Source organism: Paramormyrops kingsleyae, chromosome 5 (genome assembly GCF_048594095.1).
Source record: "Paramormyrops kingsleyae isolate MSU_618 chromosome 5, PKINGS_0.4, whole genome shotgun sequence".
Classification (NCBI taxonomy): domain Eukaryota; kingdom Metazoa; phylum Chordata; class Actinopteri; order Osteoglossiformes; family Mormyridae; genus Paramormyrops; species Paramormyrops kingsleyae.
The window spans coordinates 20416034-20438683 of NC_132801.1; the positions used below are offsets into that span (position 1 = coordinate 20416034).

General features: G+C 42.1%; 1 protein-coding gene across 1 annotated transcript in view; it reads right to left on the bottom strand.

Annotated features, from left to right (window-relative positions):
• Nucleotides 1-7248: 7248 nt before the first annotated feature.
• The window catches only part of LOC111842564 (inactive phospholipase C-like protein 2), a 72523-nt gene continuing 57121 nt past the window's right edge, over nt 7249-22650 (bottom strand). Inside the window, exons 4-6 of the mRNA XM_023809294.1 lie at nt 21970-22045; nt 12699-12808; nt 7249-8310 (exon numbers count right to left, since the gene is read on the bottom strand). Of these exons, the coding sequence (XP_023665062.1) occupies nt 8122-8310; nt 12699-12808; nt 21970-22045 (375 nt within the window). The 3' untranslated portion in view covers nt 7249-8121. The remainder of the gene's footprint in view (nt 8311-12698; nt 12809-21969; nt 22046-22650) is intronic.

The following is a 22650-nucleotide window of genomic DNA, read 5'->3' on the forward strand; positions in this document are numbered from 1 at the left end:
TCATTTGAAGAGAGACAAAACACAAGCGTACACAATATCGATAGGGCTCTGTTTTGATGATCTAATGCAAAGCAGAAAGGGCAAGATGCCGGTAAGATTCTTGGGCGTGTCCAAAATCATTTTGCTATTTTGACTGCAGAATAACCAGACTTTACGCCAGCGGAAGGCGAATAAAGGTTGTCCTGACTCTCTTAGGCCCAACCCCAGACTATACCCTCGACAATAGGCCTTCATTATGAGTTACGCTCACATTGAGTCGCCCTCACAACATGCCCTATATATGCACTAAAACTGATGGAAACTGATGGAAATTTTTGGATTTGAGACAGACTCACCCTCACTCCACCTTCAGTCTCCTATACAGGAGATGAAATGGCTCCCATAAGAAGTATTGTCCTCTTATAATATGACTTAAAATCAAAAAAGTTTTCCACTATGAGAAGACGACAGTTAAGTGGTCTTATCATCCTGATTTTAAGCAAAGTTTGTACTCACTTTATTTCATTACACATATATAAATATATATAAATAAAAACCCTGGGCCAGACTTTCAGCAGTGTGAGGCATCCTCTTCTGATTAATATCGTGTTTGTGAACATGAACAGTCTTCAAAAATGTAACATTATGAATCATATGTGCATTTAAACATTCAGTCGCATTAACTCAATACTAACTTGATATGAAATATTTTATTTTAATATGTGATTATTTTCTTACATTTATATGGCGATGTATTGTCCTGAATGTTTTTGCACTGTTCTGTTTTCTGCGTGCAAAGCATCGTGGGATATGAGAGTGGTAGTTTAGTTGCTTGCATCGCTGCTGACTCACTTCATGAGGACACAACGGGCCACTTCCCCTTAGTCCTTTGAGACACACTTCAATATGGCGACGGGTCTCAGGAACGCGTAAAAGAAGGTGAAGTGTCTAGTGACCGGTTTGGGATTAGGCCTCAATTAATTAGGCGTGCTTTGGGCGTAACCTGCATGGGCGTAACCTGCATGAACCAATCGGAATGGCACATCACCTCACCTTTAAAAGGCTGCAGCGCATGAGCTATGCCGGATTGCTATTACAATGGCCTGTTTGCCTGGGAAGCCCGCTTGCCTGCTTTCCACCAGTGGAAAACTGGGCCCATTGATACTCTGCTGGGAAATTGCCTTGGCTGGCTAACTTGCCTTGTCACAGAAATCTTGCCTGAGCTGGTTTTTTGTCTCAATACAGCTTAGCCTTTATACTACATTTCCTGAACTAATGAGTATGCTTCACTACTGAATCCTTTATTCATTCTGTTTAGCAAAAATCAGTTCTAGCTGGGTTCCTTTGTATAGTACTTTGATTAGTCTATTATAGTATCCCGCTGTATAGTACAGATCATTTAGGTCACTGTTCTGTTACTGTTCACTCCATTGGTTTTGTGATGCATGGTCTTGTTTTTTACAGTTAATTTGTTTAAGTGCAGCAAGAAACCTTGCTGACTATTGACTAGACATGAGTCATTCATGAATAATGTGTTCTATTTGAACAAATCATTTAAGTGAACAATAGGATCTCTGTGACTACATTAGTTCATTCAGTTTGTTCAGTTCATTCAATGAGCAATTCATGGTTCATTTCTTTCACAAACATAATCAGTGAACTAGATCACGCAGTTCATGACCAAGAAACTCTCTCTGTCTCCTCCTACTGGTGTAATAATGTACTGTATGCCTGAGTCAGTATGACTAATATCATTTAAGATGAAGTGTAATTCATAAAATAAAATACTTATTTTTATTTTATATTACAAAAAATATAATTCATTTAAGTTTCCATGTGACCCTGACCAGGGTAAGTATGTCAAAGATGGATGGAATTTAAGTTTCATGAGACTAAATTAAAAAATGTAACACAATTCTATTACACATAAAAGGAACCCACCCCTCAAAGGGAAAATATGTAAGGGGTACCTGTTTAAAGCAGATGAATTCAACTCTACCATTGACTTTACTGCACTCTCATTTGAAACTGATTTATCTCCAGCAATCACAAGTAAACAGCACTGGAGCTGGTTGATACAACACTAACATTCAAATCAACTCACAAAAAAATGTTTGTAAAAAATTCCGCATTTGGGACTTGGACGCCATGAACGCACTCAGTTCAAAAGCCACAAAGATGAGGAGTGAACTGATACTTTACAGGTTCCTGAGATCAAAACACCCCTTTGATATTCAAATACTTCACTTTGTTTCACGCCAGCGCAAGAATCGAGGAAATAATTAATGGTGAAATTGGCACAGTCAGGAATGAGTGTGCTTTTGGGTCAAACTGTGTGAATTTTAATCTAAACTTGTCCTGAGAACTGACTTGTGTGCTGGAGAAAAATGGAAAGTGGTCGTTACTCTACTTTTGTGCAAACAGTAACACATCAGGAAGTCACATTCTTGAGGTGCCTGCACATTTTAATCAGTTATCAAATGTTCTTTTCCATGACATTTCATATAGATGGCCATCTGATTTGTACAGTTTGGGGACAAGTTGTTTTTTTCAGGGGGTGGCTACAGAGTGATTCTTCTCATTACCCTAGCATGTTAAAAAAAGTTATCATAAACCTGCACATATGCCTGGTTTATTGCACACCAAAGCAGCCTAGTTATTGCAATGGATGAGCCAATAATGGAACTTTTAGAGTCCGTTTTTAACAGGACAATGTTTTTGAAGCTGTGCATAACATGTAGGCCTCACGGCCGTTTTCTTAGTTACAGATTGGCTGCTGAGATTTAAGTGTTCTGAGTCTTTCACGGTGACCCTGGGCCACCATGACCATTTCTCTGGGACCATGCTGTATCTCTTTCCCAAGGTGAGAATGCCCTCTGATTGGTCCCTCGAGCCATGCAGGAGCCGGTAGAGGTGGCTCCGGAAGTTTGGCTGGCCAGCCTTGCGTTTCCCCAGAGTCAGGATCCCAGCGCCGTGGTTGCCCACACCAAGGAGGAGGTCATGCAGGCGACATGAACAGCTCCTGTCCTTGCAACAGGGGCGAATTTCATTGGCTTCACCAGAAAAGTATAACAGCACTGTGATGAGGAAGGAGGCGGCAAGTTTCTGTGGGAGCCAAGCAAATAGAAAAGCAGTGTGGATAATGCAAGTCTAAGTATTTCAAGGTACGTTTTTCTTGCATGTCATTATAAACTAATCTCCCACTGCCCATCATTTTTTTCATGGAATGCAAGGAGGCTACCATAGGAAGCACTAGACATGAGGCAGGGGACACCCTGGAATTCAGAGACCTCAATTCAGTGTAAATCGACAGAAACATGCAAACTCCACAAACATCAAATAGCCAGCAAATGACCTCACAACCCTGCATGTGTGAAGTTACAATGATAACTAGTGTCCCCCAACCGTTACTCTTCAGGGTACTCCGACAGTTTGTCTGTGTACCAGCACAAAATGCACAAAATATTTGACAAATTTTATTATTTTTTTTCTTTCCTAATACCATAAAAGTATTCCCAATTTGATATATTACTTAACTATATTTAATCCAAATTGTTTTTTCTGCAAAAAGCATTGTACAAAATGACTGGATTTTAATCCGAGAATTGTGCCCTTCTCTAGCATGAGGTAAAATGCAATACCGGCTTTGGTGCATACTGGGGCTACTAGGAAGGTTTGTCTTACCTTGGATATAGAAGGTCCCATCTTGGTTTAGAGTGTAGAAAACACACAATTCATTTCCCAACAAATGCAAAAATCTGTCTTCTGGACTTCCTCTGTTTTGTCTTGCCTGTTGACTGATTCTTTATATACCCAACTACAACGTCAGTAAATTTAATAAGCAGTTGATTTCATTATTTCTACAGTGTTTTGAGGACAATATAGGGCAGGAAAAAAAACACTACCAACGACCATCACCTGGAAACAGTCATTATTAGCTTTGCTCCTATTTTGGTCGGCAGAATGAAAATAGCAATGATTCACCTACATATTTTGATCTTTTTACTAGTGACTCATAATTAGAATGTCCCTTGTTAGAGCATACTGTTTGGATCAGTGCTGACAGTAATTGGGCTTTAATTGGAAGATGAAACCATAGTACTGCTGAAGGCATGAGGCAGACAAAGGGCAAAGGACAAATAATTAAGCGAAAATGCTAATGGTCATTCTTGGCTGACGCTGTGACTGAGAACGCATCGCAGAAATTATTATTCCTTCTGCACTGCCAATAAGGGAACGGAAACAGAAGGCAAAGAGAAAATGTCGCGACTGCACTAAGAGTCTGACTTAATAAACAGAGCACTAAAAGCGTATGCTTGTTTTTGAATGAATGAATGAATGAATGAATGAATGCTACATTTACTGTATGTAGTATTTTTCAAAACAAAGCGCTTTACAGAATCAATGGAGAGCCACTTGAACCACCATCACTGTGCAGGACCCACCTGAATGATGTGACAGCAGCCATTCTGCGCCAGTACGCTCTCCGGACAGTAGCTTAGGTGGTGAAGTGGCAGGAGAGAATTCATTGGGATCCGCACAGACCACAGGATGGACTCCCCTGTCGGCCACATGAACGCCTTGTTTGTTGCAGTCCCTGATAATTAGCAGGACCAGAACTTCTGAATATTATTCTTTCACCTCTTGGCCTCCATTCAACTTGGGGATGGTCTATGATATCAGAACTAGTGCATTTTCCCAGTCCTAAGGGTTAGGGTTAGGGTTAGGCTTAGGGTTACTTAGGGTTAGGGTTAAGCTTAGGGTTACTTAGATTGATGTTTATTTTTTGGTGGACAGTTTAACTTGGTGTTTTAAGTATCTTATAAATCTTTGCTGAACTGTTTGAAGGTGGTTTTAAGGTGTGGTACCTTTTTTTTGGGGGGGGGGGGGGGTGACATTCAGCAGAATTTTTCAGGGACTTAGCCATGTCTTTGTGTGGCCCTGGGACTAGTAACCAATTCAAAATCACAAGACACAGAGGGAGAAACTCAAAAAACCATGCAGGAGTTGGAAAGCGACTGGGTGTGGCTGAATGGACACCTGGTTTATACGTTCTGTTAACTACTGTACAATCTGCAGTAGTTATAAAATACAGTGGTACCTCAGAACTCGAACTTAATCCGTTCAGAAATCCGGATCAAATCCTAAAAAGTTTGAGTTCTGATCGAATTTTCCCCATAAGAAATAATGGAAAACCAATTAGTTGGTTCCCGGCCCCCAAAAATTACACCTAAATATGTTTTTTTAGCATTTAAACACAAAATGAACTGGATAAAACAAGAAGAGCATATACTGTACTAAACATATCTAAGCACATTTATTCATTTATGAACGACGTTATCACAGCGAATGCGAGGCTGAGACTGAAGCGTTACCCTTTGTTTCCACTGAGAGACGTGCTGCGTGACTCATTTCCCCGCATGTACAAGTTATCTTAGGTCGGCGTTCACGGTTTGACTTCTGAGATTCAGATCGAGTTCTAGGTAATTTTTTTTCGAACTGGTTGGTTCGACTTTTAAGAAATTCGAGATATAATGAGTTTGAGAACTGAGGTACCACTGTATAACCTTTTATTATTTGTTTTCCATTGCTTCTCAGGCCAAACTCGAGTCTATTTATTTATTCAGGGTTCAAAATGATGTTTCTTTTATGTGGTGCGTTATACAGGTCGTCGTCGACTTAGGACTGTGACCGGTTCTGACTGACCTGTCATAAGTCGATTTGGTCGTAAGTCGGCCATTTATTTTATATGCAAAAATCGTCATATGTATAGTATACTGTGTAATAAAATGATATCATCTTTAAGTCATTGTTTAGGGTTACCGAACACACAACAACCCGACATGTTAACGTTTTAATTCAATGTTTAAAGTTTGCTAATCAGACAGATGGTTGTGACAAAACGTCACTTCCATTTCCTAAATGCACACGCATGTTTTTGATGACATTGGCTGTAAAAGGGTCTATAAAAGTATAGCACATAATTTACATTACGTAATACTTGATAATGGTAATAACTATGTTACTGGTTTATGTATTAGCTATGCTGTATTTTTTATCCTTATTTAGACCAGGGTTTCTCAATCCCGGTCCTCGGGGACCACCAGACGGTCCATGTTTTTGCTCTCTCCCAATTCCCTGCCAATTGGGAGAGAGCAAAAACGTGGACCGTCTGGTGGTCCCCGAGGACTGGGTTGAGAAACCTTGATTTAGACTATGTCATATAGTCTAGGTGTGTAGTAGGCTATATCATCTAGGCTTGTGTAAGTACTCTATGATGTCACAATGACGGATCTCTCAGAACACACCCCCGTCGTTAAGAGACACATTTTTGTATTGATTCTGGTATGTGAATCTACACTGTACATATATTATTTCTACTTTATATAGGCTGTGTATTTATCATATAATTCCTGGTTTTACAATATTTTAGTGTTATTTTAAGTTTTATGTATTATTTGGAATGATATACAGTACTGTGTAAAAGTCTTAGGCAGTCCAAAGAAATGTTTAAAGCTGTTTATCTGGGTAGCAAGTGTACTTTGGCTTAGAACAAAAAACACAATTTAACATTAGAACATGTGCAAATTAAGAGTAACACAATAAAAACTAGTAATAATTTCTTCTGTTTTCTAAAAAGTTACTGATATCTAGTTGGATGGCTAGATGAACAGCCCTTCAGTTCCCAAACTTCTAATTAGGGGCACCTCAGCCGTTTCATGATTTTGTTAAATTTCACCAACAGCTCAATTAAATAATTAAATAAAATGGACTAAAAAGTCAGTGACAGATTGACTAGCTAGTGGCCAAGTCAAGAAATACATGGCTGCACTGGACGGTCGCTGCAAATAATGGGATGACTTTAGCAGAGGTTCTGAAATGGCTAAGCTGACACACTTTGACAGGCATAATATCATAGTTTTACACCAACACGAGGACTGCTTTTTCATTTTATGCCATTTCAGCTTTCGGAAGGTTTTGTTGGAATGTTCTACTTTCAGATAGCGGGGGAAACTTTTTAAAAATTTATTTTTAAAAATAAATGGTAATAATCCACATTTTAAGTTCCACTGTCCTTTCCTTCACTTGGGATAAAGTTTTTTAATTTCCTCTTTGGAATGGCTGCCACCTGGTGGGGAAAATGTGTAAAAGCAGACTAAGCAGCCATTTATAGTCACTTGGAGAAAAAGGCTATGATTATTGGGTTTTTCCAACTGAATGGCGATGACTAGATTATTGATAATACAAAAAAGGAAGACCAACAAACAATTAAGCCACAGTTAATTTATTACAGGTGAAGATAATGCAGAAATCTTAATTACCTGATGATAAAGTAAATATTTGTTGCAAAACTGAGACATGTTTACAGTAACAATATTCCATTATTAATAATAATAATAACAATAATAATAATAATAATAATAATAATAGATATGGATACAGTTTGGGGAAAGAGTAATCAGAATTGTTAATAAAATGAATGATACAGTATCCTGTATTAATGTTAGATTTTTATCCTGACAGCCGAAAAACACCACATTATTTCCAGAAATCTCTTTTTTGATTTTTCTCTGATTGAAAACATGGCTAACAGCACTACGAACACTGGAGAGAAACTATAAGTCACTGCATATGCTATAAATTAAAGACCCTCGTGACAGTTAATTCCAATAGGTCAGTTAGACTGGTGCACTCAGTACAATAACCGATGGAGGCGACAACACTGCGGTGCCACTGAGATCCATCCTGTGGGACGGACTTCAGAAGGTCTAAATGTGCTGCTATGGTGTCAAACGTGCACCAAGAAAGAAAATCCATGAACGAATGGCCAACAGAGGCAGTGTTTTCATTCCTCTCCAGACTCTGCGATGGCTGCATTTACACTCTTTCATTCCTGCAAACTGACTCTGCAATGCAACAGATGGGCTCCCAGTCTGAGAGGCGCCATGACTGGGGGAAAAATTTTGGAAGGAGCAGCTAGGTGGGGGCGCCTGAGAACTTGCAGGGGGGTCCGGAACCCTGAACTTAGGCCCTAATTCAGGTTGTGAGAGGACAGCCATCCCATAATGAGATGCTGCCCCCCTCATTCCCTCCGTTGCGCCTGACCTGTCCACCCTGACGCTTTCGAGGTCTGGCCAGGTTTCAGCAGGAGCTGGTGTCGCTGGTCATTTCGCTCTCAGGAATGGGGTCCAGTGTGGCGGGGGCGTGGTGCATCTCCGGGGAGGGGGCGGCACCGTTCTTGCTGAGGCCGCAGGACTGGGCGGCGTAGTGGATCTGCCGCAAGGTGTCCAGAGCCTCCCCCTTGGCGAGCTTCAGGAGGTCCGCCTGGCCCTGCAGCACGTGGGCAGAGAGTCGTCATGCACGGCCATTTAGCAGGGCGACAGGGGGCAGAGGTGCACAGTGGTGGCTTAATGGTTAGGGGTTCGAATCCCCAACCAACAAGGCACCACTGAGGTACCCTGAGCAAAGTACCACCTCCAACTGCTGCTCCCTGGGCGGCTGAATTAGCTGCCCGCTGCTATGTCACAATGTCACATATGGCTTAAATGCAGAGGACACATTTCCTTGTTGTGCACTGTGCTGTGGGGTGTCAACAATGGCCACTGATCACCAAATTCTTTTCTAGCATGTCAGGGAACCGTGACTTTAATCTCTAATGCCGTGGTCACACACCTCTTTTCACCTGGACATGAGCGTCAGGTAACAGGCGCAAGCAAGACAAGCGAAGCTGTGCTGAAATCCACTAAGATCTCAGCACATCTGGGAGGCGGGGGGGGGGGGGGTTGGGGATACCAAGGGTGCCCCAGATTTGCACCTGGAAAGTTTATCGGTCTCATTATGCTTCTGTGTAGAGGTCAAAGCAGACTGACTGCTGCACGCTGAACGCTGTGACTTATCCTGGGACTCCCCGGGGAAGAATCCCATCTTAATCTTTTCAGCCTCATTATTTCTCTTCTGTTCTTACTAGCCTATGTTTCAAGACACATGTCATGTCTCCCATGCATTTAGAAAGGTCAGAGAAACACAGCTGATACAGTAACAGGAAAAATCCACTCGTCAGCCAGCAGAAGTGATCACTGTGACAGTCATGCGCATAATGTCACTTAATGCTAAAACAATCTAAAGCACACCATGCTGAAACTGAACATGTCTGAAAGATCCTTGAGTTTTTTAAAGGTTAGCTGATCTCACGTGCAGCAAAATCAATTTTCCATTAAAGAAAGTAAACTATTAACAGTGAAATTCTACTGCCATAGAAATGGAATGCAAGCAAAGGAAGCCTATATAGGCAGTTTTGGACTGACGTAATTAATTTGTTACACAAAACCTAAGTCAGATTTGCCTTTCCATACCATTCCATGCCTTCAAGCAAAAAACACATAAGCCAAAAAAATACCTGTAAATTTGTAACAAAGAAAAATGATGAAATAACTGAAACCATAAAGTGTAGATTTACTTACACGAGTAAGACACATTTTTGCATTAGCATGTCCGTAGACACTATGTATCTTGGATATTTTTTGAGTAAATCTGGGTTTACTTTGTTTTGTATCATTCAAGAACTGCTGGAATACAGCTGGTAGCTGCATCAGATTTATCAGAATCTGAAGAGAAGAATCCATCCATCACCTTGTCTGCAGAAAATGCTACTTGGTTAGTTTATGTTTAAGATTCATCTCTCAGAACATCAGGATCAACACTACATACCGACACCACAGAACAGCAGAAGAGTGCTATTCACATCCAGAGACAGTAGATGGCACTGTAGCACTGCACTGAGGGAAAATGCAAAACCCTCATAGACTTTCCATGGTAATGGTGTGTTGATTAAGGTGATTTTTTTTTTTAAAAGTGCCACAATGAAAGAAAACCTCTTTATGAATAAAGCAGTTGGTCAGATTCTCACATTTTGACACCACAGGCCTTTGGGGGCCGAGATCTGACTGCTGCCACATGCTCGTTACATTTAGAATCGGAGGGGGGGGGGGTTTGCCTGACATGTGGGGGGCCCAGGACCTTAACCTCCGACGCCATGTGCACCTGTTCTCACCTGGACGGGAGCTCGAGCTGACAGACCCAAGCAAGGCAAACGCAGCTGTGCTGAAAAGACAGCAGCACGTGCGGGCGGCGGGGGTAGGGTGGGGGTGCCCCAGATTTCCGCCTGGACGATTTACCGGTCTCATTATGCCTATGTGTGTGGGTGAAAGCAGACCCCTGCGTGTTGAATTCTGTGATTCATCCTGAGTCTTGCTGGAGCTCCCCAGATTTCCGTGGCATTAGAATGAAAATAGGAAGATCCGCCCCCTGAGCGCAATGTTTAGAAGCTGGTGTCAAGGCTCTGCATCTGCAGACTCCCCTTCATATCAATTCGGTTTTTTTTTTTAAATATCAAATCAGTCCAGGCACCTGAGGCGTGAAGGTTCTTTTCACAATCTGCTTATCCGGGTGATGGTTTTGCTAGCTAGAGACAAAGCGATGCAAGCACCCTCTAATCACAAAATGGAACTGCGTTTGCAATTAATTATAAAAATGTTTTCTTTTTAATCATTCTTAGCAGTCGAACCTAGAGTGCGGCTTTAAATCTCTAAGGTACAATTGCTTGCAAAACGTTTGATGAGATGCTCCAAATCACATTGTTTGATCAACCCGCAAAGTCACATGGTTGCATTTACACATCCCATTCTCTATGGCTGCATGACATCCACTGCCAGGTTAGTCTCAACAAGAGTACACAATGCTATCCTAATGCTTTGTTCAATAAAGTTGAATTATATTATCATTAATGCTGTGTACTGCATATATATATATATATATATATATATATATATATACATATACAGATATGTATATATAGACAATAATTATTTTCCATCAGCAACACTGGCTGCTACCAGAGGTTTACTTAAGGTCAGCATAGCCCAGCTGACAGGAGAATCTTTAGCTGTATACAGAGGCTGAGCAAATCTTATATGAGAGGAGACAGATACCCAGAGAGAGCACTACAATGACTCCAGGTTTCCTATGGGCTGCTATGTCTTTTGGCCATCTTCTTATCCTCGGAATTAGACTCGTAACCCACATTTCCTCTCTCCAGCTAGCCCTTCAGTTGGGATTAACCTGATTTCTCGGCTCCTGGCAGCCGTTCTCTGGGCACGAGCTGCGTTACGGGCCCCACTGGGGCAGAAAGCATGGGAACATGCTCATTAGAGGATGGGCAGGCCTTCAGAAGGAGCCGAAAAGGTATCACTCAAGCTATTCCATTCCAGAGAGAATGGCCTTCCAAGGAGTCGTCACTTTGGGGCAGAGGAACTCAAGGTCACCCTAATTTTTACCTTCTCACAGCACTTCAATGAATCTTCTGACAACTTCAAAGGTAAATCATCACCCATGCTCTTCTCTACAGCACCAAATCCTGCACTCAATCGGTAAACAACAGATAAAAAGCTCTGTGGTTGTCAATATAATGATGTTACTTTTCCTCCCAGGATAATTTCTTCCCCAGATTCTTTATGAGATTAACATAAATTGCACAAACAGTTTGTTATTATGTTATTTTAGCTATAAAACAGTGACAGACAATGGTGGAGATCACACCACAGCACTGGCGGGGGTCGATTTTCCAACTGAGCTGAAGTTTGTGGTCATGACGTAGCCAGTCCAGTTAACGTCTGAAGTGCTCAAAATCGTCCCTTAACTTCCACCGCTGTGTTTTACACAAAAATGAAGAGGTCACTAACGCTATAGCCAGCCAATGAAAAATGAAGAGGTCACTAACGCTATAGCCAGCCAATGAAAAATGAAGAGGTCACTAACGCTATAGCCAGCCAATGAAAAATGAAGAGGTCACTAATGCTATAGCCAGCCAATGAAAAATGAAGAGGTCAGCTCAGGATGTTTTTTTCAAGAAAAGCATGGTAGTGGATGGCAGCCTCTCCACAAGTGAAAAATGCAACTAACAACGAAAGCAGAAAAAAGAGTGAGTAGGAAGCGAGAGGCTGAATGAGCTGAAGTGGCTGAGGGGTACGGATGAGGGCGTTCGCTGCGTGCTGTGAGCGGCGCTTTGCAGAAGTGACAGGAGACAGAGTGTTCACTTCGCGGGCTGATGACTGTAAACACGAGAGTGTGATAAAACAGAGGCTCCCGATGGCGGGGGGGGGGGGGGGCAGCTTCAGAAACAACCGCTGGTGGCCAGGTAAAGCCACAGCTATCGATGGGACAACAAACTAGTTCCATTAATGGATGGGTTGGTTTCCTTTCCATGCATTTACCTGCACGTAACGGGCCCGTTGATGGACTTTGTCTTGTCCCTTAATCACAGCTTATATCTAGCTTTTAGCAAGCAAGTCCTCTCTTTTCTGTTTTCAGTAATGTTAGTGCCCGGGGGGGGGCAGCCAGGTGACCTTGGAGTTTTTGGTTCCTCTCCTCCGTTGTCATCTGGCCTTCTTTATTTAATTTCTTTCCTTCCTTTTCCCCTTTTTCTGTATTACTCTCTCTAATGATGTTTAATGTATCACAACACATCCCTGTAAAGCGATTTGGGATGACTCTGTTGTGAAAGGCGGTATATAAAAATTAATTGAATTGAACTGAATGAATGAATCATGAATTGGGATATTTGCAGACGTCCGCCCACAAACCAGCTACAAAGAAACCACTTTGAGGAATTCTATTGGCCAGCACTCTCAGCTGAATGCTTATTGGTTGTCATTTTACTGTACCTTCAGCACAGTTATGTTCCAGGCGTAACTTTCCATGGCTTTCTGCAGCTTCCGGCCCTTTAGCCCTTCCCTTGCCCCAATCTTGTGAAGGTCTTCATGGAAGTCCAAGCCTGTGGGAGAAAAATGGCTTTAGCAGCTGCCGTTTGTGGGCGTCACAATTCAGTTGTCATTGTTCGTCTCCTGTAATTAAACCTAGCTGTGGGGGAGACTCGAGCACAGATGGGGAACAGAACCACGTGGCACAGGGGTTGGACGGGGAAGCTGATTTCCGCACTGGGTACATGTGAAGGACAGGACACTAATAACAAGGACAAAAAAAGAAAACACAAATGCACTTGCTGTCGGGCAGGGAGGACGAAACAGAAACCACATGTGCGCAGCATCTGCAGCGGCACCCGTTTCAATGCCACCAAGGACGCTGCGAGTGAAAGAATGAAATGAAAAAGAACAAATAAAATAGACACATCAACCTAGCATTGAATGCTGGGGTAAGGGAGGAGGGAAGAAATGAATATTAATTGGCACAGGCACAGAATGCGGCCTCTTCTCACTTGTGTCCTATGAGGGACCTTGAGCTGGAAGACTGCAGTGGTTATTGCAGTGGAGCGCACTGCCAGTTGATTCATTGATACAGAGAAGCATACAGGTTCTACTGTCACCTTCTTTCTCCATACATTTTATCTTATGGAATAGCTGCAGACATTGCAAAATGAAGACACATTCCTACTATTCAACCTGCCTTGTTCTTCTGCACAGAAATCCCCATCACAGTTGAACTCACTAAGACAGGTTGAGCCATTTGTGGAATTACAGCTGAAGCACATGTTGCCAGGAGACACAAAACAAGTGAGATTTGACTGCATCGTCTTCAGCAGAACAGCAGCAGAACTCAGTTTGAAACCTGAATTTTTTTCCCTTTTGAGTTTCGGGGGGTGATTAACTGCACTCTGCATACAGCGTGCTCCCCTTAGGCAAGTCTCCAGACCATAATATTCTAATATTTTCTCTATCACCATGAAGGTTTGCATTTTCCCAAGCCTTATCTCAGAACACACCCAACTCCAATTAAAATCCTCTTGCAGTGATAAGGATAGTTTGTGACAGGAAACATTTGTGCAAGTAATATGTTTCCTCTGTTCTTTATAGCCCCTGACATATCCTTTGTAACTTCTTGGGGCACTGGGTGTGTGAGCCAAACATATAAATACGTATCGTATTGAGGTAGCACTGCTTTGGGTGCAAGTAATGTACACATGCAACAACAAACATGGAAATTTGGCCATTAAAAAAGAAAAGCTCAGGAATTCCTGAATTAGGTAAGTGGATCATTTAGGAAGCTTTTTTGGAAGAAAACGATCTCCTTCATGTTCAGCCACGTACTGTACAGTATTTGACCTCTAATCACGGTCCTCGTAGCCATGTATATGACATGGCAGTCATAATCAGAGGCTTTATATACTGGTGTGACCACAAATTGATCATAATTTATGATAATTCAATCATTGTAAGTCTGGTTGCAGAAGGACCATTAAATGTCTAAATTGACTACTAGTCAATTGTTATTTGGCACCGAAAGCCACGCAAAAGCTAGTCTTAGAAAATCCTCAGCTCAAACTCAGCTTCTCTTGTTTGAGCTACATAAATTGGATATTAATGAAAGGAACAGTTTTATGATCAATTAATTCAAACTGTGTCAGGGCAGATACCAGTTTAAAACAATTACATTGCTTGTGCCCCAATCAGGTCAAGTATAAATTCCGAGATGGAAAAAGAAATCGCCATCTTTGTCTCCATTTCTGTAATCTGAGCAGAGCAGAGCTGAACTTTCGCCAGGCAACGGCCAGACACATTACTGTTCACTATTTGTCCCTTTATTCTGCCAGGCCAGCTGAGGGTATGGAACTCTTAATAATGCAGCCATATACTTTTACCTTCATCGTTGTACTTGGGTGTTTGTTTTGCTGCTAATCAGGCATTTCTATTGACAGACTTTGCAGTGCAGCCCAGTACTGGTTATGCTATACGGAAGAGGCAGTATTTTTCTAACCACATACAGTTCTGTTAATGTCAAATGAGCATGGATCTTGGTCAATGCATGGCCCAAAAAGAAGAATTAGGGAAGCAGGTTATAATAACAGCATCCGCTCCCGAGTCTACGTAAAAACCCAGGGTTTGCATCGAGGCTCATTACTAATAATAGCATGCACTTCAATCTGTTAGTGTCTTCTTTGGATGAACACAATTACTGGAGAGGAGCTATAAATAGCATTTCTAATTTGGCTGGATAAATCCAAGGTCACATGCGATTCAGGATCCAGTCTTCTGTCAGTATGGATAACCCTACACTTTTCTGTCGTGAAAGCATGAATTTCACCAAACATAAAAAAGATGCCTCATTATAAATAAACGTGAGAAAACTTTTTAAAACAACACTGAAGAAATGTGTAAGTAGCTCATTTTTGAGCAGAAACACATGCTTTTGTCTCAGTGAAATCCTGCAGTAACATGTGGACGGTTTATTTAAAAACAGCTTCAAGCAGGATTTCAAGACAATATACATTTCAGATTTAAAAGGTCTGCATTTGAAAATTTTTATTCTTAATTTTAATAATGCTTTGTTTTCTGGATTTCCGAGGTCATTACCAAATCGTATAGTCCAGATGAATTGTGAGGTAATATAATAATATAATATATAAATTACACAAAGCATACTTTAGTAAGGAAAAATCATTTTCACCATTTATTAATATAATCAGGAAGGAAAGAGAGGGAAAATGAGAGGAGCTCTGCAGTTAATAAGAAACACTGGATATTCGACATTTCAAGGACAATTAAGCTTTATTTCTAGTTCATCCAGCAAAAGATCTGATTCTGGCAAATAAAAATCAGCAAATAAGACAAAGAGCTGTTCATTTTGATGGGGAAAGTGTGTGGTGTGTGATGGTGTACAAACTGAAAAGGGAGAAACAGCAAAGACAGTAAATGCCCTGGAGAAACACTGGAGGGCAGCTCTAACAGGCAGGTACTGTACATTCCGGAATGTCCCACAGCCCTGATCACGACCAAGGGGAAAAAAACATTACAGCATAAAAGCATCTTGGTAAGTCATTAAGAGGAGACTGAGACGCATGGTGCCCTTGCAGCACGTGCACATCCTGCATCCGGTCGTAATATCGACTCAATATCAAGTCCAGGATTAATTGTCCAGGGTGTCCCATGTGTCCTGCTGTGTTTTCTGCTGTCATTCACTACCTGCTGCACAAAGTAAATACCTCTGTTCTCTAGTACTTAGTCAATGCAAATGACTGATGCTATGTTTATTACTTTTTTTTGGAGGTGGGGCTGGAGTGTTGCATAAATTGTTAAAATTGTGGAGAAAAAGTCTGTTAACATAAAGGGACTAAGGACTACTGGACCACGACTAAGGAAACTGCTCTTGCTGATGTTCCCTGAACAAGTATTCAGCTATTGGATATTTTTGTCTGAAATTTTACTGCATTAGATTAGAAAAACATATTTTAAAAGCCACCCATCGGACAGAAATAAAACATTTCAAAATATTCATCTCATTGGGTCAACGCGTAGTTTAACCAACTATGGCAGCTACTAGAGCCAGTGGACAAATTTCTATTAAATGTATGCATTGTGACTTAGCAACATATGCCAATGCATCCTTGCAAAATTGCTCAACTTGTATTAAGTTAGTTGGTGAACGAAGATGAAGAAGGTTTTGAAGTGCTGCACCACTTATCTCTCAGGTCAAAAGGCTCCACTCTCATCGAAGCTTTACGCTTAACTTTATCTTTTGTTCAAAGACGGCTTCGTCCCTGTTGCTCAGGACGACAAAGGCCGTCTCTCTGAAACGCCCTGTAGGTCGTCCCTCTATGCACATCACTAGCACAGGGAACAATTCAACTGCTGACCTCAACGATTGATTTTGTCACTGCTTGCATCACAGCTGCTTCCACGCGAGGTGTCCTTCTTGTCCGGCAAATAAATTTAGAGAGAAAGCCTGATAAAGCCAGCGTGGGGTGCTTACGTATTTTTTCCTCTGAGGGAGATTCAGGACCTTTGAAATGGCTTTGTATGCCTCACCAGAATTGTGTTCCTCTATAATTAGATCCCTGACTTGCATACAATGCAGCCTTGTTTTCATTTTGGTGGCTTCTTTTAGTCTCTTCTGTGATGTGGGACCTTAGGGGAATTTGCAGATAAATTTAAAGGAGGTGACCTGCTAATTTCCCAGACAGGTCCATAAACATACAATCCAAAATACTGAGACACTATATTTACCTGAGGAAATTTCAGCGTAAAGTGTCTGGCCATGCACCAGAACACATTCCATGGACATGTAAATCGCCTTGGTGAAATAAAACGATTCTGATTCTGAATATCATTTCATTGATAATTTTTTTGTGGTTGGTTTTTATTAAATGTTGAAGGTTTTGCCCTGCGATGGGTAACCCATCCTGGGTTACTCCCACCTTGTGCCCATAGCTTCCAGGATAGGCTCTGGACCCGTGTGACCCTGTGTAAGACAAGCAGGTATAGAAAATGGATGGATGGATGGATGGATGGATGGATGGATATTGAAGTTTGTTTCCCCCCACATTTCTCTGTTGATTTAACAGTGGTCAAAAATCCAAATCTGTGTTACATTTGCATGTTATCCCTGTGTTTGGCAAGCTTCTCCCATCTACTATGGTTTCCTCACACAACATCACTGAAACCCAGAGATCCACCCCCAGGTAGCTAAGGGTTCTGAAGGTGAAACAGCTGCAGTAGCACCCAAGACAAAGAACTTCAGGATTCAAAACACTGACTGAATGTAATGAAATGCTCCATGAGAGGCAAAAATAGAATATATGCACCAACAAGTCAAAAGCTCACAGGAACTATATAGCACAGAGTGGTCACCAAGAGGAGCTTAAATCGGAAACACAGCACAGGTGAAGTTAATGGATTAAAGATCAGTCCAATATTATGTAGAACAGATTAGTTACAGAAGGGTGGTAAACCTTCTGAAGAGCTCACAGTGTCTCCTTTGCCACCCTCTAGTGGTCATCTAGAATATTCCCCAGTATCATGACATAAGGTCTAAAAACTCGATTAATTAAATTAGTGTCTCTAAATTGCCTGTATTGTGTTTAATTTGTATGCTTTCAGTCTGGGGGTATGCTTTGTGATTGACTGTGATCTAACCCCGGGTATTCCCCTGCTTTGTGATTGACTGGGATCTCACCCCGGGTATTGCTCTGCCATGTGATTGACTGGGATCTCACCCCGGGTATTCCCCTGCCTTGCAATTGACTGTGATCTCACCCCGGGTATTGCTCTGCCATGTGATTGACTGTGATCTCACCCCGGGTATTGCTCTGCCATGTGATTGACTGTGATCTCACCCCGGGTATTGCTCTGCCATGTGATTGACTGTGATCTCACCCCGGGTATTCCCCTGCCTTGCGATTGACTGGGATCTCACCCTGGGTATTGCTCTGCCATGTGATTGACTGGGATCTCACCCTGGGTATTGCTCTGCCATGTGATTGACTGTGATCTCACCCCGGGTATTCCCCTGCCTTGCGATTGACTGGGATCTCACCCCGGGTATTGCTCTGCCATGTGATTGACTGGGATCTCACCCCGGGTATTGCTCTGCCATGTGATTGACTGTAATCTCACCCCGGGTATTCCCCTGCCATGTGATTGACTGGGATCTCACCCCGGGTATTCCCCTGTCATGTGATTGACTGGGATCTCACCCTGGGTATTCCCCTGCCTTGTGATTGACTGGGATCTCACCCTGGGTATTCCCCTGCCTTGTTCCCTGCACTGGTTAATCTCCAGACTCCCCATGGCCATGTACTGGACAAACAGCTGGAAGATGGATCAATGGATTGTATAAGATTTTGAGGCAATAATACAGAACAGTGTCACCAAGCAGAAGGACGGCTATACAACACACTAAAGACAAAACAAGCTCTTGCAGCAACATAGAGAAGCAAAGAATCTGTTTTTAGAGTTGCAAAAACTCAAATGTTTTTCCATTTAAGGTTGGCGACAGACTGTGAATGACAAAAACAGAAAATTGTGATTGAAAGAGTGTAAGGATTTCAAAGGCTCAGCTCCTGCTTGCCAGCATGCAAGCTTCTCTTGCCTCTTCTCATCATTAGATGATGCAGGAGCTCTACATGAGCGCGTCTGTTCTGCTTGTCCATCATCCTGGGCCCTAGTGACAGGCAGTCATTAACACAGACGCGAATGAAGTGGAGATGACGGTGTTTGAAGATACCTTTGATGAGACAGAGAGCTGCCACGAGGTCCTGCTCTAACCGTCATTTAATGATGTAGCATTGGACTGTAAATTAAAACGTGGTTTAAATAGGGGGAGACTTCTGCTTCTTTTTTATTAATTTCTCAAACTAAATCAAATGAAACATTAAACATTAAAACATAGAAGTAGGCAATGTCAGTCCATCTGGTTGGTTGACAAGAAATGCCATTGCTTTTTTCCTTATAAACTGATTTGATTTTTAATTAGTAATGTATATGCCATGGCAAACACTGAAAGAGCAATGCATGAGTCAGGGCAAAAGCACCTTAAAGCAACTGAGGCACCCATGTTATAATGACAGTGAAATCAGAATCTCCTTCCCGAGGAGAGACGCTGTGAAATGCAAATGATCATTGGGGATAAAGAGCTACAGCTGCTCTTCATGCCGGCTTGCGGCTGTCTCGGGCAGAACTGCGCACACGTCGTCTCGCTAAGAGAGACAAGACACCTGTCAGCGGTTCTAATAGACGTGAAATTAAATCGACTGGCAAATTTAAAATTATCGCTGCTGCATGGAAACAGAGGCGATGGGAGCTGTCATTTGCTAGGGAGCAGATGAGCTCGTCCAGCCAGAAGTGGTAACGCGGATTCGGATTTCATTTTCTCATTTGCGGTTCGATGCAAAGGCAGCTTTTGCTCAGGTTTACAGCCACAACTTCACTTTCACCTTTGGAAGACTCACCTAGGAAGTGATTAAGCTGCAGATGAATTAAAACCCCTTCCAAGGCTCAAACCTAGGGATTAGTGGTACCTGTGTCTCCTAATCACCAAAGATAATCATGAAACGTATACTCCATCATCTCTACAAAATAATGGCCAACACAATATCAATCACACTCCCATATTGAAACATGCAGAACATCTAAGAAATGTACTCTGCATTTACTCAATACCGTGTTTTCCCTGTGGTTACCTCTTTGAGCATTTTATTTCTGCAATGCTAAGTTCCATCCCTGCTACAAATACTACTTAATCAGTCTGAAAAAAAGCAATCTTAGAACGCAGTCACCACAAACAGAGGCGAATGGGATTTTATATAGATCAACCACAGAACCTAAGTACTGCTGGTTACCAAAAGCCATCATTCACAATAAGGAATTCTTAATTCACACTGAGAGAAGCCCAGCTGTCTGGGAGCAGCACGTCAGCTGAGGATACGGAGGACGGAAATGGCTGTTCTAGTTAAAGAGGAACACTGAGATGATGGGTGGCAGGAAGCTCTTCTGGGTCAATTTTTCAGGACTCCCAGTCAGCCTGTGAAAAGACCCACATCTGACCGGGGGACCTGCAATCAAAATATAGCTTGGGGCTTTGGCTAATGCAGAAGTAGCATCCTCATACGTAAGTAACAAACAGTGAGTAGCCATTTTATTACATTAAAACAAGAAAAAAATCAGAAAGTAGAATAGGTGACTGGTGATTGAAGGTGTAGCATTCAATTGTTTTCCATAACCTCTTAGGCAGGGCAGGGCTAAGGTGAGCCCAGAGCCTGAAAGGCCAGAAAGTAGGGGAGTCCCTCAATGGGATGCCAGGGCATCACAGGACGTCTGGCTACAATTAGGAAACATGAATCCGCTTAAACTGAAAGAGGAAATCAATGCACCTAAACACTGTGTGCAGAACACAAGGAGGACATGCAGGTTCCATGCATACAGAGCAGTTATCAAACCTACAGCTCTGGAGGTTTGAAGAAAACAATGCAAACAACGCAATAAATGCAAACAACGTAAGAAATGCAAACAACTTAGCAGAAAGTCTTTCAACATGTATCTTCATCTCCTGGCTTTGAGGAAAACCTTGAGAAAACACACCCTATCAAAGATCTTTTCTCCCCTTCACTTGACTATTTTTAACAGTATTATACAATCTGTCAACAGAGAAAACTAGATGAATGTACTCTTGCAGCCCACACGAAAACCCTGAATCTGAGGAGCATTTCAGTGTTTGAGATTCAGTGTAGCTTGTCAGAAACTGCATGTCTCAAACTGAGCAGCTACTTGAAAACACCCTCTGGAAAAGGACAGATGCTGAGTGAAGCGCCTGATAACCCCCCAGAGGAAGCGTTTAAGAGTGCAGACTGCAGAGCAAGAAGTCGGTTTGGGAAGGATGTCTGGCGGATACCTTGCCAGCAAAGAAATACATAAAACATTCCTCAAAGGCAGAGCTATTTAAAATTGGAAGCAGTCACTTTCTTCTGTGCCTGTCCTGCTTTGAGAGAACAACACAGCTCTGCACAGCTAATCCAAGTTTAGGCACAGGGGTCATCCTGATACAGCCCCAGTGACTATCCATCCATCCATCCATATTCTAACCACTTACCACATACAAGGTTTTGGAGTGTAAGACACTCCATTTCAGGCCACATGCACACATATACAATCAGACACTACAGGCCATTCAGAGATGGCTGACTGCATGACTTTGGACTGAGAGGAAACCACCAAGCCCAGATATCACCCATGCAACAGGGGGGAGAACATGCAACTTCCACAAAAGGGGGGGGGGGATTCATACTCCCAACCCAGGAGATGTGAAGCAACAGCACTGACATTAATCTACAAAGACAGATCTAAATGATTAATTGCAAGCACCTGCAGAAACAGAGAAGGAATGCGACTGATCCACATTCTGTCCTGCAGTGATTAATTAGTGCTCCATACTTTAGGCCATCACCTCCACAGTCCCGCAATCTATCTAAAGTTGCTGATTTTAATGAAGTTTCCTTCATATTGGTACTTAAAAATGTTAAAAGTACCTGGAGTCTCACTCTATTTTTACGTTCTTCATATGCAAACTATTTCAGTTACTGTTTCAAGGTTCTTCTGGTAAATAGCTGTACAGGACAATTAGTTAAATCCTAATCCTTTTGGTCATGGTTCTGGGGAAGTCAGCTGAGAGACTCAAAGGTCTGACCGGCATGACCTGTCGGCTCCTCACCTGCCCGCTGTGACTGCATGAGTCTGGCATAGACACCGTCAGCAGATTCAATCAGCATCCGGCTGGTCTGGATCATCTGCAAAAGAGAGTCAAGGACAGGAAGTCACACACAAGCTACTTCCTTAGCCCGAGTCTCCATACATCCTGATCTTTACAAAGGCTGACTGGGACAACAGGAAACACTTCCTGGAAAATAACACAACGTAATCGGACTCCTTAAGTAACCACACAGCTGTTTAGGTTTACTAATGTTTTTCAATCTCAATCCTTTCAGAACATTACATTAGTCATCTGCTAACAATGAATACCATGCATTTTTCACCTGCCAACCCTGGGGATTTTGCAAAGAATTCCACCATTTGTTATGTGTTCTGTATACTGCATTGTAATGCATTATGTATATCCTTTCAAACATGAAACATTCCAGTCCAGCTTTTAATATCACCTATATATAGTAAGCTTCACCCTCATAATAAATGTCATAATAAAATAATACATACTGTAGAAAAAATATTTTTGCTTTTTACCCCATCTTGCTCTCCATGAGATACACAGATGGATGAGCAAGCTTGGGGGTCACAGTGAAGGGGCAGCCACCTTGTGATTGAAGGATTGCTCAAGGGCCCACAGACATGTGACTGTTCTGTTGAGGCTGGGTTTGTGCTGGTGACCTTCCAATCA